Raw genomic sequence first — 20,597 nt, 5'->3', positions numbered from 1 at the left:
TAATATATATATATATATATTTTTTTTTTTTTCAGCCACAGTGCTTGTGGTTGAAATTATTCCTTGAACCTGCCCCTGTTAGGCTTTGTAAGAGGTCAAATCTTTCTTCAGCTGATTGACTGCAGTTACAGTTGCCAGGAGCTCGAGCGAAGTCAATGATTAGCAGTCTTGTTGATTCCCAGGGACCCTGGGCTCAGGGTGCATATGGTGCAAATGGAATTGTGATTGGTTTTGCTTTGGAAACCAGGGTGCTGTTACCAGTTACAGAACCTGGGACATGAGCTGCTCAGTGTGGGTTATAGATATCAGCAATGCTTCCATGGCTGTACGTGTAGCTCTACAGATGGTCATGGAGTGGCCTCTCTCCTGTCAATGACTTGTTAAAGAATACTCCAGCCAAAAACTTAACTTTTTGCTGTGAGAATGAATGTGTCTGTAATTCATTTGCTGTTTTTTTTTTTTTTTTTAAATTAGGTTTGTTTTTGTCTTATTAATAGACTTGGATCTTCTGTTTAATAAACAAACATGAGTCATGTGAAGTTGTTTGCAGCTACGGTGAAGTGGTATGGCATTAAAACTCTGCAAAAGCCAGACGTAGCCAGAAGGGTATTTTTCCGTGGCCAACGTTATGTTTCATCAGGAACCTCAGAGCCATTCCTGAGTGGAAGTAATTCAAATTATGTGGAGGAAATGTATTATGCATGGCTTGAAAACCCTCAAAGTGTACATAAGGTGAGTAAAAAAATAAACTGTAAATCATACTATTAGGTTGAGTAGAATCGATTTTTTTGGACTTCTTATAAGGCAAGTTAAAACCAGAAAAAAAGTCTTGTATGAAATGAAAAATGTGAAACTAATTTCCCACATATTGATTGATCTAAGATGTGATATTGCAGCAAAACAAAGGTATAGAGGAGCCATGAGCTCGGTGACCTGAGTTGAAAGAATGAGAAATCCTTTTTAGAAATAGTGAGCTACTCGGAAACCTTCAGCATTTTTCCATGTAAAGGTTGTTAGAGCAGATTGTGAAATAAGTGATCAGATCTTGAGAAAGATCAAAGAAATAAAATACCTTTAATTTTTTAGCTCATCGTAGTAAGTTTGTATCAGATGATACAACAGCTTATGTTGATGTTGTTGCTTCTAAACTGTCAAAAAAAAGATGAATGTATGTTCCTTCAGGTAACTGTGCAAGTCGTAACCTTATTAAAAAAAAAAAAAAAAAAAAAAAAAAGGAAAGCCTTTTTAAGTATCTTGGAAAGAACTTATTCCATTGTCTCTCTTTAGGCTACAGATACTTGCTGGTTGTTTTTCTTTAGACTGTTGCTGAAATCCCATCTTATGGGCAAAATACATGGACTTAATCTTTTTTAATAAGCTTTCTACTGACAAGGAAGGCTTTCTTATGGTGATATATGTATATTATTAAGTTGAGAAGCAAATGGGAAGTTAGGTAAATTCTAAGGCAAATGACTCATTTTCTACAGAAGCAGTATGAAGTGTTTTACCAAATTGGTTGTCTGTTCCCTTATTCTTGAGGCACGTACATCGAAATATCACTTAGAACTTGTTGATGTAGGTCTGATAATCTATCTAGGAATGTGCAGGACGGATAACGTGCAAGTGATGTATGTTGAGAGAAAAAAGGGGACCGAAATAAGTAGTTCTGGAACCGTTCTGTTTTTTTTTTTTTTCTGAATCTTGAATATGATCTTCTGTTGGAAGATGAAAAAGGCAGTAATGAGTCTTAAGGCTGAATGTTGTTCCGATAGCAGCTGTGTGCCAGGCCTTTTGTCTTCTTCCTTAACTTACAGCTGAAGAGACCTTCTCCAGGGGTGCCTCCTTCTCTCATGCCATTTCTCTTTGATTCGTCTGGTTGCTGCCAGTTGCATCTACAATCAGTGTAGAACACGGCAGCGTGTTGTGTGAATCTATTGATTGTAATGTATGAGGCCTTGATCTGGTGTTGGCGGTATAGTTTGCTTTCGGCCCTTTCATTGTGAGCATGCTGTGCGTATGAACACATCCCTCAGTGCTACGTGTGATGGTGTCTTTACGTAGATATCTATTTAAGTTGCATCAACTTCTAGCAACCTTCTTTCACTAGGAGGAACGACCTTTCTCGTTCAGACCCTTTGCAGCGCGGTCAGTTGTAGTGCCGAGCCCGGGCACTCGCTGTCACCTACCGGAGCGCCGGGAGCTGTCCGTGGTCCTGAACGGTCTGCACTGCCGTGTCCCTGCAGCGCGAGAGCCTCCCTGACCCCACTGCCCTCGTAGCGGAGCAGCAATGAACTGAATGAACTATGAGTATAAAACTAAATGATTGACAGAATCACTTTACAGATCTTCACGCTTAAATAATTGTGTTTTTTGATTTTTTTTTTTTTTGGTCAGTTGAGGGGAAGAGATTAATGCTGTAATCACATAATTTTTAAATTTCAGTTTCATCATTGAATTTCATTTTTGATTTCTTGTGAACTAACTTTATTGACAGAAATTGTTTAGATAAGCCTTTGAAAAAAAAAAAAACAAAGTGCTGAGAACTTCAGTCACTTTGTTTTCTTAAAGATAAGGAAAATATATGCCATAGTTGTATGGCAGAAGGTGAATTTCTGATTTTTGTCATTCTGTTAAAGAAAACCGTGATTTCATTATTTATCCATTATATCCTCCATTGTTCAGAGACACAACTTGTGCTAGGCTTTTAAATGTTATATTCTCCGTCCTTTTTTTTTCCTCATAGGTAGTTCCTTCTTATCAACAGAGATGTTTCTCCTTTTTAATGAGCTGAAAAGGCTTTTTTTTTTTTTTTTTTCCCCTTGGCTTTTAAGATCACATTATTTACTTTTACTTAGAAACTCCAGTTAGTCCAGGCTCCTCAAGTTATTTCCCCCTCATTGATTAGGTATGTCTTGCCATGTATGTTTATTTGAAAACATATTTAAAACATTCTTAATCCTAAGAATGTCTCCTTTCTCTATATACCATGCATATGTATTTGCTAATATATATTTATTTCATAGGAGCTTCTGTTCATTGTGCAAATCAATTCCTGATGGTTTCCTGCTCTTCCTTGTCTTCTGAATTTTCCTGTCCTTAAAGTAGCCAAAACAACAATCAGAATAAAATGATGTGGGCTTTGAGAAAGGCATCATTATTTCTGCTTGAACTGTGATGTCAGAGCCATAGATCATAAAGCAGAAGCTTGACAAGGCTCAGTTACAACTACCACAAGATTAATTACAAATTACATAGTTGGATATTGAGTACATAATGTCTTTCATGTTATCCTGTATGCAGCTGCTTTACCTTGAGCGTATAATCACTTTCTTGTTGTGCGTACTTGGAAAAAGGGTGGGTTTTTTTCCTCTGACTGTTTGTTTTTTATGTAGTGATGTTCAGTGTGTGTCTTTCTAAGGATTTACTCTCTTTAGTGCAGTTGATAAATATCATGTCACTAGGGGGAAAAAATAAACATTGGCAAGGTAACAAATGTTTTCGTTGTTGAAGTGTAATGCTGCTTATTGTATGAGTAAGATATTGCCACTTAATCACTTGAATTGTATGTTGTTAATTGAGAAATTAAAATATTGGTTAACTGCAGTAGGGATTTGCTGTCAGAAAAAAAGCAGAAGAATGTATCATGCATCACTTCTGTGCCACTTTAGATTTTTTTTTTTCCTCATAGATGTGTATAGATGTGTTTTTCTATTATAAATTCTCCCTACCATATTTTGAAGAACATCACTAATTTAGTTGAGAACCTTTAGGTACGCTGTGAGACCAAGTTTATCTTCTGTCTTTTCAGTCACTTGGTAAATGCTGTTGCCAGAAACTGGCATTGATACACAAGACTTGAGGACTATAATCTGGTATCAATCTTGAAAGGCACTACAGAAATTTTTAAAGGCTTTGATGGATGTGTGTCTAGAAAAAACTAATTTTCTGTAGCCAAATGATGTATTTTTCCTCCCCTCTGATTAAATGTCAAACCATCTCAAGAAATCAATAAGTTCAAAAACATGCTAAGAAATAGTGTAGTTTCCTTCTCTCCTAGCTGTCAGTGTCTTCATATTTGAGCCCTTTGAAGGTATTTTTCTGTTTGTGAATTTGCATGCAGAAAGGCTCATGTGTTTACTTTTAACCCAGTAGCTTCTTACGCAAACTTGCTTGGATTTTATTAGCAGATATTTCAGCAGTCCACTAGTTTAATATTCAGTTTTTCTGTGGGACTGTGCTGTGATAACTTTTAACACAGCAAAGAAATACGATCAGCACTGCTGGCAAAAGAAGAACCCTGAGATAAGCAAAACACATTCTTTATTAAAACTTTTCATGAATGTCAGATTTGTCATGGTTCGAAATGTGTGTTTGGAACTTACTACAATAATGAAAATTAATATCTGTATTGAAAAAATAATTCCTAAGGTCTACATAGCCTTACTGTCAACACAAAGATATTGTATTTGTTTACCATGGTCTGGGACCCGCAATCTCTCAGACCGTGTGCTAAATGGGTGTAGAATAGCAATATGGTTCTTAACATGGAGTAAGGTATATAGACAGAATACCAGAGGCAATACAGTTGCACTAATAGACTTTTGAAGGCCATTTATAGGATGCTATATAAATTTGGACTTCTAATCTAATTGTGACAGATAAGGTGTGAAGCAAAGAAGAGTAAAGGTGATAAGCATGACTTGTTTCCTTAAACTAACCACCACGTATGATCTGCCTGTCTTGATTTGCAAAGGCATGTACAAATGAGACTGTGTTACATCAAGCCTGCATAAGAGGAGGGTGAATAATTAATTATGTTTATCATATTTGTAGCAATGCAACTTCATATTAATAATGGAGTAAAAGAGGTGCCTTAGAAGAGTTTATTTCTGACATGATGCTCATGTTCATGAAGAAGTTCCCATTCACAGGTTCAGTGAGTGCTGAACCTACTTGAACCTACTTCTACAAGTTAAACTTGGAAAACTGAGTGAGGTTTTGCCCACATAGGTTGGCCCATTCATAGTGTTCCTGAATACCTTAAAACCTGCAGTAGTATCAGTATGAAGACTGTCTTTATTAATGAAAATACAATTTTAAAAATATTTTCTTGTTGCCTAACTGGTATTACATAATTTTCTTTCCTTCGTGTATTCTGTAATTAATATTTGAAGTGGATTATGTAAAAGTATAGATGGAAGTAAAGGATTTTTTGTTTTAATTCTTTCTGAAATGTGTGTTCTTCTGAAGTTGTCACCTGCAACTGAAACGAGGGCCGTGATTTCTTTCATAGTGAGGTGTCCAGAGCTAGCAAGGAAGGGATCCTTGACCAAAAGCCTCTCTCAGCAGAGTGGTTTCTTCAAGAAAAGTTCTTAAGGACTGAATCAACATATTCATTGAGTATCTTAAGTATCATGAACTATTTAATCATTAAAGGAATATTTTCATTTCAATGATTAAGGTTTTCAGTTTTAGAGGCTTGATAACTCTTTATTAACGGCACAATATTATACCTGTTACTCGTTGTGTGAATCAACTTTGCCATGAAAAAGAGCTGTGTGAATGAATAATGTATCAGGGTGCTTTGCGCTCATATTTTTGGAGTTTTCCACTGATTAAGCTCAGTCTAAGAAGGCAAACAAAAAGGTTTCTATGTAAATAAAGACATGGAGATGCTGCAAAGGTGTGGAACATTTATATATTGGACTTAATGACCCTTCTGGCATCCTTCCAGCATGGTATATTCTGGTCTCTATTATTGCTTACGTTAGAGAGACAAAAAAGGTAGAGCTTTTATCCTGCATTGAATATGCTCTTTTGTTGCTGTTAGTTGTACTTAAGAGTGTCGTGCAGTGAGATACAATTAGTAGCTTGAAACTGCTGCTTTGGATTGAAATATTTATCTGAGGTAAGGAATTTTCTTCCTTCCTTCTCTATACACATGTCCAGTCTTGGGATTTGTTTTTCCGTAATGCGAACGCTGGCCAAACGTATGATCCTCAACTACCAGATCAGTTGGAAAGAAAGGCATCGTTTCTTCAGAGCCATGGCCTGGCCCAGACACCGGGGAAAGCTGAAAAACTTGTTGAAGATCATCTTGCTGTGCAGTCTTTGATAAGAGCGTACCAAGTAAGTGTACTGAGAAGTTCATTCCTTTGTGATCAACCTTTTCCTTCCTTTCGTTTTTCTTCTGATCTTGACATCTGCCTATTAAGATTTTTTTCTCTCCAGCTCAGTTAGTTACTTGACCAAATTGGAATGCTAAGTAATAATTACCTGAACTAATTTTGTGTCTTATGAAGAGAGAGTATGGCGGTACTGATGTTCAGATGTGTGCAATAAAATAAGGACTTCTCCCACTTTTCAGCAACAAACCTTTCCACAGTTCAAGTCTGCCTAGAACTGGAAGCTGTTACAGTTCTAAATGTTTCAGTCTTCTGTAAGACAGAAGGAAATGTGCTTACCTTCTCATGCATCCAGTGTGAACGTTGAGGTTTTTTATATAAGCAGGATTATTTGTAGGTAAAAAGAAGAGAAATAATGAATGAAGCAGAGACTGAATTTTGGGAGGCTGAAAGATTGCGAGTTTAGGTCAGCTTTGATGAATTTCTCTTAAAGAAGCTATTCATCAAAATTGACTTTATTTCACACTCTGATTTTTTTAACCCTTTTATTAAATAAGAAATAGAGTAATTTCCTTTTCCTCTAAAAGAAGAAAGGATTTGGAAGTGATGCAGCAGTTTTGGTTACACATTTGCTAAGTCTAAAACAAGTTTAAGTATTTCTATTTGGTCTTGTGTTTAGTATCTTAATTTCAATAAGGGCTTAAAAACAGTCTGAAAACTTCCTTTTCTACATATATTGCCTCGTCACTACTGATTCAGATATGAATCCTATTAATCCAGTTTTTGGAGAAATATTGTAAGGGGGTAGAAAGGTTTGCGAATGCAGAGAAAATACAAAGCTTACTTTGAAATATCTATGTGGTAAACAACTCCTTCAGCCTATTAACTTTTGCTTGCATTAAAATTTTGTTGAAGAATTGGAAAAAGGGAACACGAAGCTACTTTGACTTGAAACTCTTTAAGGAATTGCTGTTCTGTTTCCTGCGTTTGAAAGTGTGTGTTATCTGACTGAAGTGATGGAATAGAAATGTCTTTACAAATGGCAGGAACCTATGTGTCTGTGACAGACAATGAGAGAGGATTACCTAAGGCAACTGTCTGTTTTTAAAAGGTATTTAATACCCTCTAAATTCAGTGTTGAAGGGATTAGATCAATTTGTGACCTTCCTTTCCCTGATAATGAAATGAAATTGAGAAAGATACAGAATTTTCATTTCTCAGACCTGTCACTGTTTTATGGTTTTTGTGGTAAACTGCTTTGTGGTCTGTTGAGCAGGTCTTCTGCAAAGGCAGTTAATCTATTGCTTTTCTAATGCAAAGCACGGGACACAATGAAGGGATTTCCAGTGGAAAGCGTGTGCTTAACAAAAATGAACACAGACACTAAAATGATTTTAAGTTTAATATCTTGGCTGCTCTTTTATGTAATTATTATTTGTTTGGAATCCGTGTCTAGAACAGTGTTTCCGACTCCTGCTTTGATGCACTGTGATTTAGGGAGATGTCCGTGAAATGAGCCACTGTTTTGATACAATTAATGACAATTGTATTTTAATTTGAAGCTGAATTGGATGTGGGGTCTTAAGTTCTATACCAGTGCATAACAGTCATGGACTTTTGTTTGATATTTGGAGCAGATATTCCAAAAATTCAGCTAGGCACTGGCACAGAAGCATACCTTTTGGCATCCTGTCTCCACCATCAGTACTGACTCAAGTGTTTTGGCTTGGTCCCTCTGAGTTTGTGTCTTCTGACCCTGCATGTGGCTCTTCAGTATTGTTTAGCTCTTAACAAATAAAAGTAGCTCAATTAATACATACATGTTAGCACCTCTGCTAAATGTTATCTGATTAGGACACGAGCTCATGTTGAAAATAACTATATTCTTAATCTCGGTTTTCACAAAATAATACAGAATAAAACTAATTAGTCTTGTTGAACTTGGTAGATCACACAGTACAGCAGTTCATGGTAGATAAGGGATAATTTTTCTTAAATTTTTTCTTTTCTTGTAAGATATTACAAAAACGACAGGAGTAGCCGTATCCATTTGACTTTGTTTCCTTTAATTTCTGTTTTTTAAACAGAGCTTGATGCTGTGGTTACTACAAAAAGCTTTCTGGAGGCGTGGAGGATGGTATATCCAATGCCTCTGTAATAGCAGGCAAACGCTTTGATTCTAGAAGTGTTAAACTGAAAAAGAAAAGTATGACTTCTGTTACATTCAAGAAAAGAAAAAAAAAAAAGGTTCTTTTTAAAAAACATTAAAATACTTAAGGAAAATTGCCCTTTAGATGCCATTCAGATTGCTTGCTCAATGTTGGCTTCATTTGCAAGGCATCGTTAATTTTTGTTCTTGTTATGCCTCAATATCTAGTAGCTGATTTTTGTTCAAATTAGAAATACATTTCTCTTCATGTTAAAAGGTCTGCAACTAAGGAGAGTAAAAGTACCCTGTCTCTACAGTACCCTACTCTGAAACAAGAAAAATAACAAAACTTTTTGCCATGAGCTGCAAAATCACTTTACAAATGATAGGTGTAATACGGAAATACTGTAAATTTCATTTGATAGTCACAGTTGCTGCATGTAGCAATATATATATAATATATATATATAATATATAAAAATATATATAATATATATATATATTATATATAAATATATATATAATATAAATATAATTATATTTAATATATATTATATTATATTAATATTTAATATTATATATTATATTTATATATAATATAAATATAAATATAATTCTAGCTGGGTGGCTTTGCGGTGCTTTGCAAATTGCCTGTTAGATATAATATTAAGACAGTATTTAATTATTTATTAGAAACAGTGACAACCATCAGTCGTTTCTATTTGCCTGTTTCACCTAGTTTTGTGCATTCCAATAAGATGAAATGTGCAAAATGCATAAAATTGATAGTGCTGAGGGGTGTCTATCAGGGAACAATCTACAAGCCAGGCTTAGAGGAAATGCTGTCCTCAGCAGTAACTGCTATGTTATTTAGAAGGTCTTTTGTACTAACACTTAGTGTGAAAATATTTCATGATCTCGACAGGATCAGGATTTAGCCCTTGCTGTTACCTTTTAATAACCAGTAGTCACTTTTGTGAATCCTTTTGTCTTGAGAAGATGTGTATATTTTCCAGATTAAAGAGTTGTATGATTCAGTAGAAGACAGATTTGCTAAGCTTGGAAATGAAGCACTTAGAGACTGTTTTATCTCGTCTGATTGAGCTGCCAGATCTACCTTGCTTGCTTTCTTGCTTGTTTGCACGTGTTTGCTCGTGTGTGCTCAACGATCTCTTTTTTCTATTTGCTTGTAATTTTGTGCTGGCTCATCCTTTGCCCTCTCCTTCATTCTTACCCTCTATCTCTTGTGAAAGCTGGGCACAATGGATATTGTGTACTGTGTTTTAGTTAAAGACCAACTGCTCCTGCCACGTAACAAGGCACAATGCTTTACTGATTTGCTCTTATGGGTTTTGGCATTCTTGCTAATAATCTTCTTCCAGCTAATACTGGAGAGCAGATGTAGCTTAGGGAGGTGAATTCTTTCCTGTTGATGATGCTGGAGAATTGCTTGCTTAGTTCCAGTCAGATAGACTTTGTGCTGCTGTAAACAATGAAGTGGCACAGATGTTGCCGTGGGCATCATTTTGCCTGTCAGAGCTTTATTACTGGTGATTCATGAGATGCAAAGAGTCTCAGAGGCCAGACTGAATTTGCAGGGCTGGTGGTTCTAAATAAGATGCCTTATTTCTGTTTGTTTGCTTGTGAGTGGAATGGCTTTTGTTGTGAAATCTTGTGCAAATACAGAACGTCTGAATATTGTTTTTATAAGTCACTTCTTACAAATGAGCCACACTTTAATCTCTCTCTATTACTCTGTGATGTAAGTTGTTAATATTGCAGTTTATTAATATAAAGAGACAATTTAGATATTAGCAATGTGAATGAAATTCTGCTCATACGATCTGAATTTCTCCCTGAAAAGTAGTAAGGAGAAAGTAGTCATATTTTCATCAATTAAAAGTGTTTAATGAGGTAATTTGGTCTAGGAGTCTCATGCATAACAGAGATGGTATAAAAACAAACAAACAAAACACTTGTGTGTCTCTATTAAATTAATTATTTATTTCTTCCATAGTATTGTTGTGTGTTAATATAAGGCACTAATCTATAGCAACTTGTGTGCATTGACAGCAGCAATCCTGATAACTGAAAGCTGACTAAACCCCCCACTTCCTGTGTGTTCTTTTGTATCTTCAGTATCATTCAGTTCATAGACTAAATTTCCAGAATTTCTCAAATGATAATAAATTGCTATGTGATGCAAAGCAGGGCTCATGAAGACTGATCTTTTCGCTCCCGATATAAAATTATTTTTAATCAATCCATTTTTTAAGGTCAGTAATATCATATTCTGGTATTCTGCATCTGCTCAAAAGAAGATTCAGGCATAAATATAAAACAAGTGCAGTAGAAAATATACAAATAATTTTCTGAACTTTATCCAGAGGTTCAGATTTTACCATCTATATCAGTTTTCTTTATTCATATTCCTGTGTAATTCTACTTCAAGTTTAATGCCAAACAAAAACCTTGCATTCTAATGTGTAGTCTACAGTTATTAATAGGGATAGTATAAATATCTGGAGATATTAATAATGCTTATTTTTTGTTCTTTAGGGGCAAACTTTGCAACTCTGACTCTCTCTTGACGTTAGCAGTGTTTGCTGGTTTTGACTTCATGGCTTATCAGTGCGCTTTGGGGAGGTAGCGCTGACTTATTCCCTTTGTCTGACTTTAGTTAGCTTGATTTTGTTTTTCTGTCACTTTTTGTTTTCAGATCCGTGGCCATCATGTGGCTCAGCTAGATCCTCTTGGGATTCTGGATGCAGACTTGGATTCGTTTGTTCCATCTGACTTAATCACTACAATCGATAAACTTGGTGAGTACACAGCGTACCTTGTTATTTGCAATGGTTACTTGTCTTTTTTCTATCTCCTTGGGCTGAGGTGATTGAATAAGACATTGCAGGAAGGCTTGTACCTTTTGTGCTTGATGGTATCACAAAATAGTTAGATATTTGAGTCTCTATAAGGAGTCTCAAACTTCCTGAAGATAAAATTTCTATGCTGAGGTCACTGGTAAGGTTGCTGGAGTTCACTTTCTGATGAGTAACGATTATAAACATAAATATATAAATTCTTACATTTTTTAACACTAGAAATTATTACTAATCAGTGCATCAGACTAAGTTTCTGGTGATCTAAATCACTTTTGTGCCTCCGTGCTTGGTACCTTTTTTTCATCCTGATTGAACTTCAGATGTCCCCAGTCAAAACAAGAAATAATAAGAATGGTGGATAGGGGAACGTGGCAGAAATTTCGTACCTAAGTTGGGTTGTAGCCTCTGGTATTTATCCTTTCTGTTACACTTGAAGAAGCTAAGTCTGAAATTATCAGAAGAAAGCATGGGAACTACAGAATTCATGAATTGTATGTAATCAAACAATGATTATTTTTGTTTGCTGGAAGAATATAATAAACAGGGATCTGCTTTTGAGAGGGTTGGTAAGAATCAGGGTTTCTGTTTGTTAAGAGGGCATGTCTTTTAGAAGTAGTACTGACTTGTTTCTTTATTCCTGTTGGACTTGAATAAAGTAACATCTGATTGATTTTTCTCTACTCTTCAATATACCTGGTTTGTTTGAAAGGTGGTATTCTGCCTGATAAGGACAGTGAATCAATTTTTCTTTGATACATAGGGAAGCTTTTTGAACTAGTCAAAATGTGGTGCAAGAAGCAGATAAAACACGCTCTGCTTTGTTTTACTTTAAGTACATCTGCTGCTGCTTTGTCTCTGTCTTTTCTGTTTCTGGTGGCACGAAAAGAAGCAATTCTGATCCTTGATCATACAAAAGCAATGGAGTGCTGAAGTCTGTAAACAGAGAGGTGCTTACACAAATCAAGGTTCACTGTGAAGTTTGTCAGCCTTAAAGAGAAGTACCTACTAAAAATAAAATGGATATGTACTAACTGAAGATAATTGGTTCAGATCATAAATGATTGTTGCAATGTCAATACAGATTAACTTAAAATTTTACAGATAGTTTAGTGCAGTGATTGGGCAGGAGAGATCATGCTGCAAGCTCTGTGAGCACAGAAAAAGCATGCTAGTACTCTGAATGAGATGGGAAGGATGTGTCTGAGATCTTAGTAACTAAGCTAAAATTTCCATAATTAGGTTAGAAATTATCTTAAATGTTATCTGTCACAAAAATCTTTGAATGTTTCTGGCAGAAAACGTAAGAACAGCCTCAGTACAGAAGGTGTTTTAATGTTTCATTTTCCTCTGCATTTTCCTTGTCACAACTTTCTGGTAGGAAGTTTCTTCTGGGAGTTGCTTTTAAAATGCAGGTAGTTAGGGGCATACCTACTGCACATTCAAGTTCTAGAATTGCTGAGGAACTCTTCAGTTTCACTAAGATTATGGCTCTTTAAATATGAAGTGATGCTTCTGTAAGTATGCAGTGCTGCAGTACAAAGCACAGGTGTTATATGTGTGCCTGTACATGTTCTGTTTTGTTTTTTTTTATAACAGAGTATGAAGAGCCTGTGAAGTCTGGCAGACAGCAAAGCAAAAGAATATAGAATGGTAGCACTACTTTGTTTTAAATGGAACTGTTCACCTCCTTCCTCCCACCTTTTTTTTTTTTTTTGGTGTTATGAAAAAGCAAAATTTAATTTAACAATATATTGTATTAACTTTAAAACAGAATTACTGAAAGTGCTGTATAGTAAAAGTCTTGCAGCACAGTCCTTTGGCCCGATTCCAGCTCTAAATACTAACTTCTGTAGTTATATAGTATGTATAGTGTGTAGTATATATAATTAATCTTTAATTGCCTTTTTTTTCTTTTGTATTATAAAAAATAACAGAGAACACAGCACTGTTATATGAGGATTTAGAAGTTGTGTGTTGGCTTTCAGATCAGTGTTAAAGCGGATGCCTGCAACTTTTCCAGAATAAAACCAAGATTTTAAGATTATATGTATTTTTTCATTAACAAGTCAAGATTAAACATTGTCCCATGGACTCTTTAACTTGCATTAATGCCCGTCTTGTCTGTGCTGTATTTTGGCTTTTGAAACTACATGATAGTTAAATATTTTCTTTACTTGTATTTTAAACCATGGATTTGTATAGCTTTAAATCTAGGTGATATGATATGCTTGAACAACACTTTGTTTTAGTGGGGTAATCTGCTTTATAAACTGCTTTGGAAATAGTGCTGTACAGATCATTTCAGTGCTCTTTGAAACTAACTTCCCCATGAAAAGACAAGGGAAGACACTCTACCAGAGTGTTTGGGCAGAGTTGCCTTGAATGCATTCTATTTTTTTATTATTATTATTATTATAATTATTATTATTATTATTAACATTGGATAAATCAATCTGGTAGGCATCCAACCAACCTGTTAACTGTTTCTGTGTGTGAAAGCTCGTTCTTTTTGGTTTGGTTTGTTGTTTGTTTTTTTTTTTTTCCCCACAAGGAAGAGATCCTGATCATTAGAATTAGACTGATCATTACAATTACACGTTCAAGGAATGATTGGATTTTGTGTTGAGGGACATGGTTTAGTGAGTACTAACTAGTGATAGGTGGATGGTTGGACTGGATGATCTTGAAGGTCTTTTCCAACCTTGGTGGTTCTGTGATTCTGTGAATTAGTCTTTTCACTTAATAGTGAAGTACAAAATACGGTACGGAGTGTCAGTGAGTCAATGACAGTATTTAAATGATCAAGTTTAAAGAGTGCTTAAGAAAGAATGATTTGTAACTCCCAGTCAAACAGTAACTATTTAATGATCACATTCCTTTAAAATACACAGTGAAATGCATTATAACAAGGAATGCCTTCAAAATATTCACATTTTCAATTCTTAATCTTTCTCAGTATTTCTTTATTAAACTTCAGCTTGTGGTTATTTGAGAAACAATTCTGGTTTCCTTTTTGCCTCGCACCTTGCTTTGCAAATTGATAATGCACATGTTTTAGGGTTTTACGGCTTGCATGAATCAGATTTGGACAAAGTCTTTCAACTACCTACAACCACCTTCATAGGAGGAAATGAGAACAGTCTTTCTTTACGAGAGATCATCAAACGGCTGGAGGTCAGTATGACATCTTTGATTTGTGACTTGTTTTCATCCCTGCAGCAACTTTTTCCAATTGTAAGTCACAGAGAACTTATTTGTCATTTATTAATACAGCACGCATAGAATTCAGATGACAGAAAAAATGTCTCCTGTGCTGCTTTCAGAGATGGTAGTTCCATTAGTTTCATCTGAAGTACGTAGATGAAGGATAAGTATAAAAAAGGAATGTGTAGAATACTAATCCAGCCCATAGTTTTGCAAAAAAGAACTAGCATTGATTGAAACAGTAGAACCTTTATAATTTGTGTTTATTTGCTACCACAGATTAAACACTTGCAAACAATACGTAGGATGTGCGAGGATTTCTCTTGGTGTCCTGTCTTCAATGAGACTTTTGTCTCAGTAAAAAATAGGAGAATTGGGTACCAAACTGATGAAAGCCCAGCTGTAGTTTGTAGATGGTGATGATCGTTGCTTCTATCCCCAGTCGTCGTCTTTGAGTTTTGTTCTCTGACAAATACAGCTATGCCATGTGAAGTCATCAAAGATAATAAATAATTTACATAAATGTATGTAGAGGAAATTACAAACAGTAAGTAGAACTAGTAGTGAGTTTGTAAACTACTGGTAGACATGGAGTGTTCTTGACTGTGCTTTTTTCAGGATTTTGTAGTACTGAAATAGTAGAGATTTTTGTTGCATGGCATTGAAATCCGTTGCAGTAGATAGGGCTAGGGGTGAGTATGGTTTAAAAGGGTGAAATAGAGAACTGAATCATGAGTAATCAACATAAATAAATAAAAAATAAATACTGAGCATATAGGAACTCTATGCTTTAATCTGCTGAAGTGTAAGAAAATGTGTTGGGTTGCATATCTGACCAACTGTTACAGCAGCTTATCTAATGCACCGACAGTGTCAACTCTGTTTGCTTTGGAGCTCAAAATTTGCTTTTTTTTTTTTTTGTACTTCCAGCATGTTTCTGCAGTAATTTGAAAAAAAAAAAAAAAATCCTTAAAATTATAATGTACAAATAAGTGGAAAAAAATCAATAGCAAAATCTAAAAGCCTCAAGAAACTGCTCTGTGTTAAAGAGAAAAACCCTCCAGTTTCCTTCCTCCCACCAGAGCTTCGGATTATTTTTTTTTCCATTGAAGCTGAATTAAATGACTTCTTAGATGCAGTAGAGAGCACATGCTATGTGTTCAAATTCACAATGTCTTATTTTGTTGACTTATATTTTATATATTTTATATATTTTATATATTTTATATATTTTATATATTTTATATGTTGACTATATTTTATATGTTGACTATATTTTATATGTTGACTATATTTTATATGTTGACTATATTTTATATGTTGACTATATTTTATATGTTGACTATATTTTATATGTTGACTATATTTTATATGTTGACTATATTTTATATGTTGACTATATTTTATATGTTGACTATATTTTATATGTTGACTATATTTTATATATTTTATATATTTTATATGTTGACTATATTTTATATATTTTATATATTTTATATGTTGACTATATTTTATATATTTTATATATTTTATATGTTGACTATATTTTATATATTTTATATATTTTATATGTTGACTATATTTTATATATTTTATATGTTGACTATATTTTATATATTTTATATGTTGACTATATTTTATATATTTTATATGTTGACTATATTTTATATATTTTATATGTTGACTATATTTTATATATTTTATATGTTGACTATATTTTATATATTTTATATGTTGACTATATTTTATATATTTTATATGTTGACTATATTTTATATATTTTATATGTTGACTATATTTTATATATTTTATATGTTGACTATATTTTAAACACAGTTTTTCTGGTAAAATATTTGTTCTGAGGTAAGAAGAAGAAAATAAATACAACAAGATGCTAAAATTTTAGAAGTATCTGTGTAGTTTTTGCTTTTCATTTCTTTCTCTGCTCTCAGCTGCTTGGATTTGTTATTGTTTTTCCATTCCATTCAAAGTCTTTCAGTACAAAACTATTCAATGTTATTTTGTGGAGAAAGCTTTTAATTTAGTGAGGCAAAACCTGCATTCAATAAAATAGTTTATTTGCTTATAGGATTAGCGTGAGGAGAATCTAGGGGAAGAGGAGATAAAACAGGATTTTCAGAAGTGTAAGAAAGTATGATTTTCAAGTTCTACTTGTTTTTTCATGTCCCATTAATTCCTAAAGCCTCCTGTATTGGTGTTTTTACACCCTAGAATACCTACTGCCAACACATAGGCTTGGAATTTATGTTCATCAATGATGTGGAGCAGTGCCAATGGATCCGGCAGAAGTTTGAGACACCAGGTGTTATGAAGTTTACAAATGAGGAAAAAAGGACTTTGCTGGCACGGCTGGTACGCTCAATGAGGTACGCTGGGGTGGTGCTGGGAAACTTCTCTGTGACTGCTGGGTATACATCGACATGGGAAGCTGTTGGGTCAGTAAACTTCAGGTAGAGGTTAAGAGTTGAAATGAAACCTGAAATGAAAGTGGGTGTAGTTAACCTGGCTACATTATCAAGGGAAAGCATGTACTGTGAGGTTTATCAAGGTCTGTGTAGTGAATTTTCATGTTCTGTTTTCTTAGATGGGAAATGGATCTTTAGCACTCACACAGACTTTTGTGGCAAATGTGGCAATGTTTGGATTAGCTTTAGGAGAAATAATGGGGAAAAAATGTTTCAGCAGACTGGTGATATCCGTGTTAGAACATTCATAGCCTGTTTCAAAAAAAAGGAGTCATAACAAGGTCCCTTCCAACTCTAAGGATTCTATAACAACAAATTTGGGTGCTGATATTCTGCCATGCTTGTATCTTTCTGGTAGCATGTGGCCAAAAGAAATCATACTAACTATCAATTCAAAGAGGATTTTTAGATGAGTGGAATGTTAACATGAGTTTTGTTTGACTCACTGGGATGCTAACAGTCTCTTTGGAAAGCTGTGTCAAGATGGGACTGGATTTGGATATTATTTCAAGTCCAGTTTTTGTCCTTTGCCTTTTGAGGTACACTGAAATGTGCTGGCAGCAAGAGTTTTGTTCTCTGCAGTGTAGGAAAGCGTGTCTGGAAGCAGCTCATTAATTACTCCCATTGTGACTGTTTGTATAAAAATGCTTTATTTCCAGAGCCTGAATTAGATTCTCTTCCCAGGCATGAGATTTATGCTAGCTGTTATGTTATGAAACAGTTTGCATATCCCTTGGTAAACACAAGAGTTAGCAATATTTAAAGGCAAGTTTTTTGATTAAGCTTCTCTATTCAGAGACTTAAAAATGAAGGGTGCATTGGAAGTCTCGGAAGGTAAATTACCAGGCATTTTCTTTGCCAGTATTATAACAAGATTGTTTGTCCAGTTATAAGTTAAACAGAAATAAGTCACTTACTGGTCAAGTGAACGTTGCACTTGCATAAGTTCGTTTATCAAGCTCTCAGTGTAAATAATCTCCATTTCTCTGGAGAAAAAAATTTTTACTATTATTCCTGTTTGTCTAAGCTGTGGGAAAATCTGCAGTTTCTAGTGGCATGAAGCAGCCAAATGTTCATCTTTTACCAAATAAATTTTCTGCTGTAAATGGAAGAAAAAAGTTTTACTTAAGTTTCTATCCATCTAGTGTGCTAGTTTTGTCTGAAAATGAACAAGAAAAAAAGAAATCTGGTTTTGTGAACAACTGATTGGGCTCTTGAGAACAGTTTGTAAAGAGACTTTGTAAAGCTACATCATTTTACCTGAGAATCCTGTTATTAAAATTGTTACTTCTAAGTACATACTTCAGGTACTTGAAACTGCATTTTAAAGCAAGATTTCTCGTTCTTTGTGATGTTTACATATAGATTGTTGAACAAAAGATCTTCTCCCCACAAAACAATGACTGTTGATATTTGAGCTTTGTGCATTACTCAACATATCAGTGCTGGACGACTGTGTAGTCTGGACATCTTATACCCGTGCAGAGCCAAGTCTTTCCATATTTCCCCTTATGTTAGCACCTGTCTTACATAAAATTTGCTCCTTGCTGAGCACCAGATACATGTAGCAGTAGCAGCAGCTTGCCTGCCCTTGTGAACACACAGCAGCATATGGAGGCCTTACAAGTTGTGACTGAAATATTGTACTTCTACACGCTTATTGACAGCTTGACTTAAATTACAAACTTTCTAATTGTTCAGTATTGGCTTGCAGCTACAAAGAGAAGGAAAACTGTATACAATAAGGTATTTTATTTGCTCTGTAAGGCTTGGTGTTCGCATAGGGACCCCACTTTCAGTTCATGTGAACATCATGACCCCACTGACTTCTTCAGAATTATGGTGGCATGTTTTAGCCGAGGTATTCAATGTTTATCTAAGGAGAGTCTCTTCATTTCTCTTCTCAATTTCATTTCAAAGATGTAGATGTCAGCGTTTTATGTGAGGAATAAGCCGTGTCTTAATGGATTATGGCAGCGTTATAAGCCCAGACATTGCAAAGATGATTTTATACAGTTATTTTAATGAAGACGTATTCTCTTTGCATTTTTTATCTCCACGCTTGACAACATATGACCCTTTTGGTATTTGTTAAAAGGTACTTTTTAACCACTTGCACTGCCTCTGGTCCAAATGCATTAAAGAATGAAAAAGCATAGAATTGTCAAGGATCGACGCTTTTTTCCAGATGCAGCTGGACCAGAAATTCCTGTGTCTTTTCTCTTGGCATGTTTCCAGCCTTTACATCAGGCAATTTGTGGAGCTCTGCTATTGAAATAGGCATGCTTTCTGCTGCTGTTTTCTTTGAGCATTTAATAGTTACCTCCAGAAAATACAGATTCTCTAACTTTTTCAATCCATAGAGTAGACTTCTTTTCTAAGAAGGGCTATACATGGGAAAGAGCACCGTTTAACTTAAATTTTGACCAAGATGTGACTCTTCTGCCTATCTGAATTGTTTCAAAGTCAGGGTAAATAATTCTCAGATGGCGAAGGAGGACTTAATTTTGTCTTGTCTTCCTCTCTCTACCCCTTTCCCTAAAGTGTGACTGATCACTGGAGGCCTATAAGCATGTATTCGTAAACAATAAGTATTTGCTACATTTCTGTAATGTAAATACTGTTTCTTGTTGTTGTTTTTTTTTTTTTTTCTTTGGTGAAGATTTGAAGACTTCCTTGCTCGCAAGTGGTCTTCTGAGAAGAGATTTGGTTTGGAAGGATGTGAAGTAATGATTCCTGCACTTAAGACGATCATTGATAAATCCAGTGAAATGGGAATTGAATACGTTATAATGGGGATGCCTCATAGGTAATGCCAACAGGAAACACACTAGTGAATGGTTTTAGTCTTAAGGCAGGCTTTGAGCAGTTGAATTTTATTAATAAAATTGATATTAGAGAAGCTGTGGAAGCAAGAGTTTGTTACAGTGAGCAATGGCTATGCAGAAATGTAACAGATGTGTCAGTGACAGCTACGGCCTTTACAGGTGAACTTTGGAGCTGAAAGGAAGTGTGGCAACAGCAGTGATATTTATTCCATTGAGTCTAGAGTTGAGAAAGCAGGGTGAGATAGACATACTTCTGCGGTCTGTTAATTGCTAATTAATATCATGTTAAAACTGTTGGATAACTGCGTAATTCATTGCTTATAGTTGGATAAGTAGATGTTAAAAACTTTGGGAATGCATTAGAGGGGGATAGAATGAAGGGTTTCAAGCTCAGTAGTTCAAAGTGAACTACTGAATTGCAAATTTCTGACAGGGGTGTCTTGTACTTGTAAAAGCTTTATGCTCTTGACTCTGTTCAATTAACATTTTTGAGACATAATATTGTTTGGAATTTTCTTAGAGGTAGGCTGAATGTATTGGCTAATGTCATCCGAAAAGAGCTGGAACAGATCTTCTGTCAGTTTGATCCCAAACTTGAAGCAGCTGATGAGGTAAGGTGCTTCTTGAGTAGATATACCTAGAGAGATAAACATTCAATGTACTTTTTGGATACTTTTGGTTATAGAATCATAGAATTGCTCAGATTGGAAAAGACCTTAAAGACCATCACGGAGTCCAACCACAACCTAACCTGTTATAGTTGTCATAATAGCATTATCAGCTGCTGAAATGCACTGTCGTATTCTCTCATTTAAGGACAAAGGTCATTTGATAAAATTTCTTAATAAATTTGAAGACTATACTGTGCCTTTAACATACAGAAGGTGTCTTAGTTATAGAGCCTTTAAAAAAATGAGTGAAGA

The 20,597-nt window shown here is 35.0% G+C and overlaps 1 protein-coding gene across 1 annotated transcript in view; it reads left to right on the top strand.

Moving 5' to 3' along the window:
- Positions 1-352: 352 nt before the first annotated feature.
- The window catches only part of OGDHL (oxoglutarate dehydrogenase L), a 50,126-nt gene continuing 29,881 nt past the window's right edge, over positions 353-20,597 (top strand). The window contains exons 1-7 of the mRNA XM_031554348.2: positions 353-732; positions 5,950-6,129; positions 10,994-11,096; positions 14,215-14,330; positions 16,593-16,747; positions 19,509-19,655; positions 20,195-20,285. Coding sequence (XP_031410208.1) covers positions 526-732; positions 5,950-6,129; positions 10,994-11,096; positions 14,215-14,330; positions 16,593-16,747; positions 19,509-19,655; positions 20,195-20,285 — 999 coding nt within the window. The 5' untranslated portion in view covers positions 353-525. The remainder of the gene's footprint in view (positions 733-5,949; positions 6,130-10,993; positions 11,097-14,214; positions 14,331-16,592; positions 16,748-19,508; positions 19,656-20,194; positions 20,286-20,597) is intronic.

Source organism: Meleagris gallopavo, chromosome 8 (assembly GCF_905368555.1).
Source record: "Meleagris gallopavo chromosome 8, MGAL_WU_HG_1.1, whole genome shotgun sequence".
NCBI lineage: Eukaryota > Metazoa > Chordata > Aves > Galliformes > Phasianidae > Meleagris > Meleagris gallopavo.
This window is presented reverse-complemented; position numbering and strand designations above follow the sequence as displayed.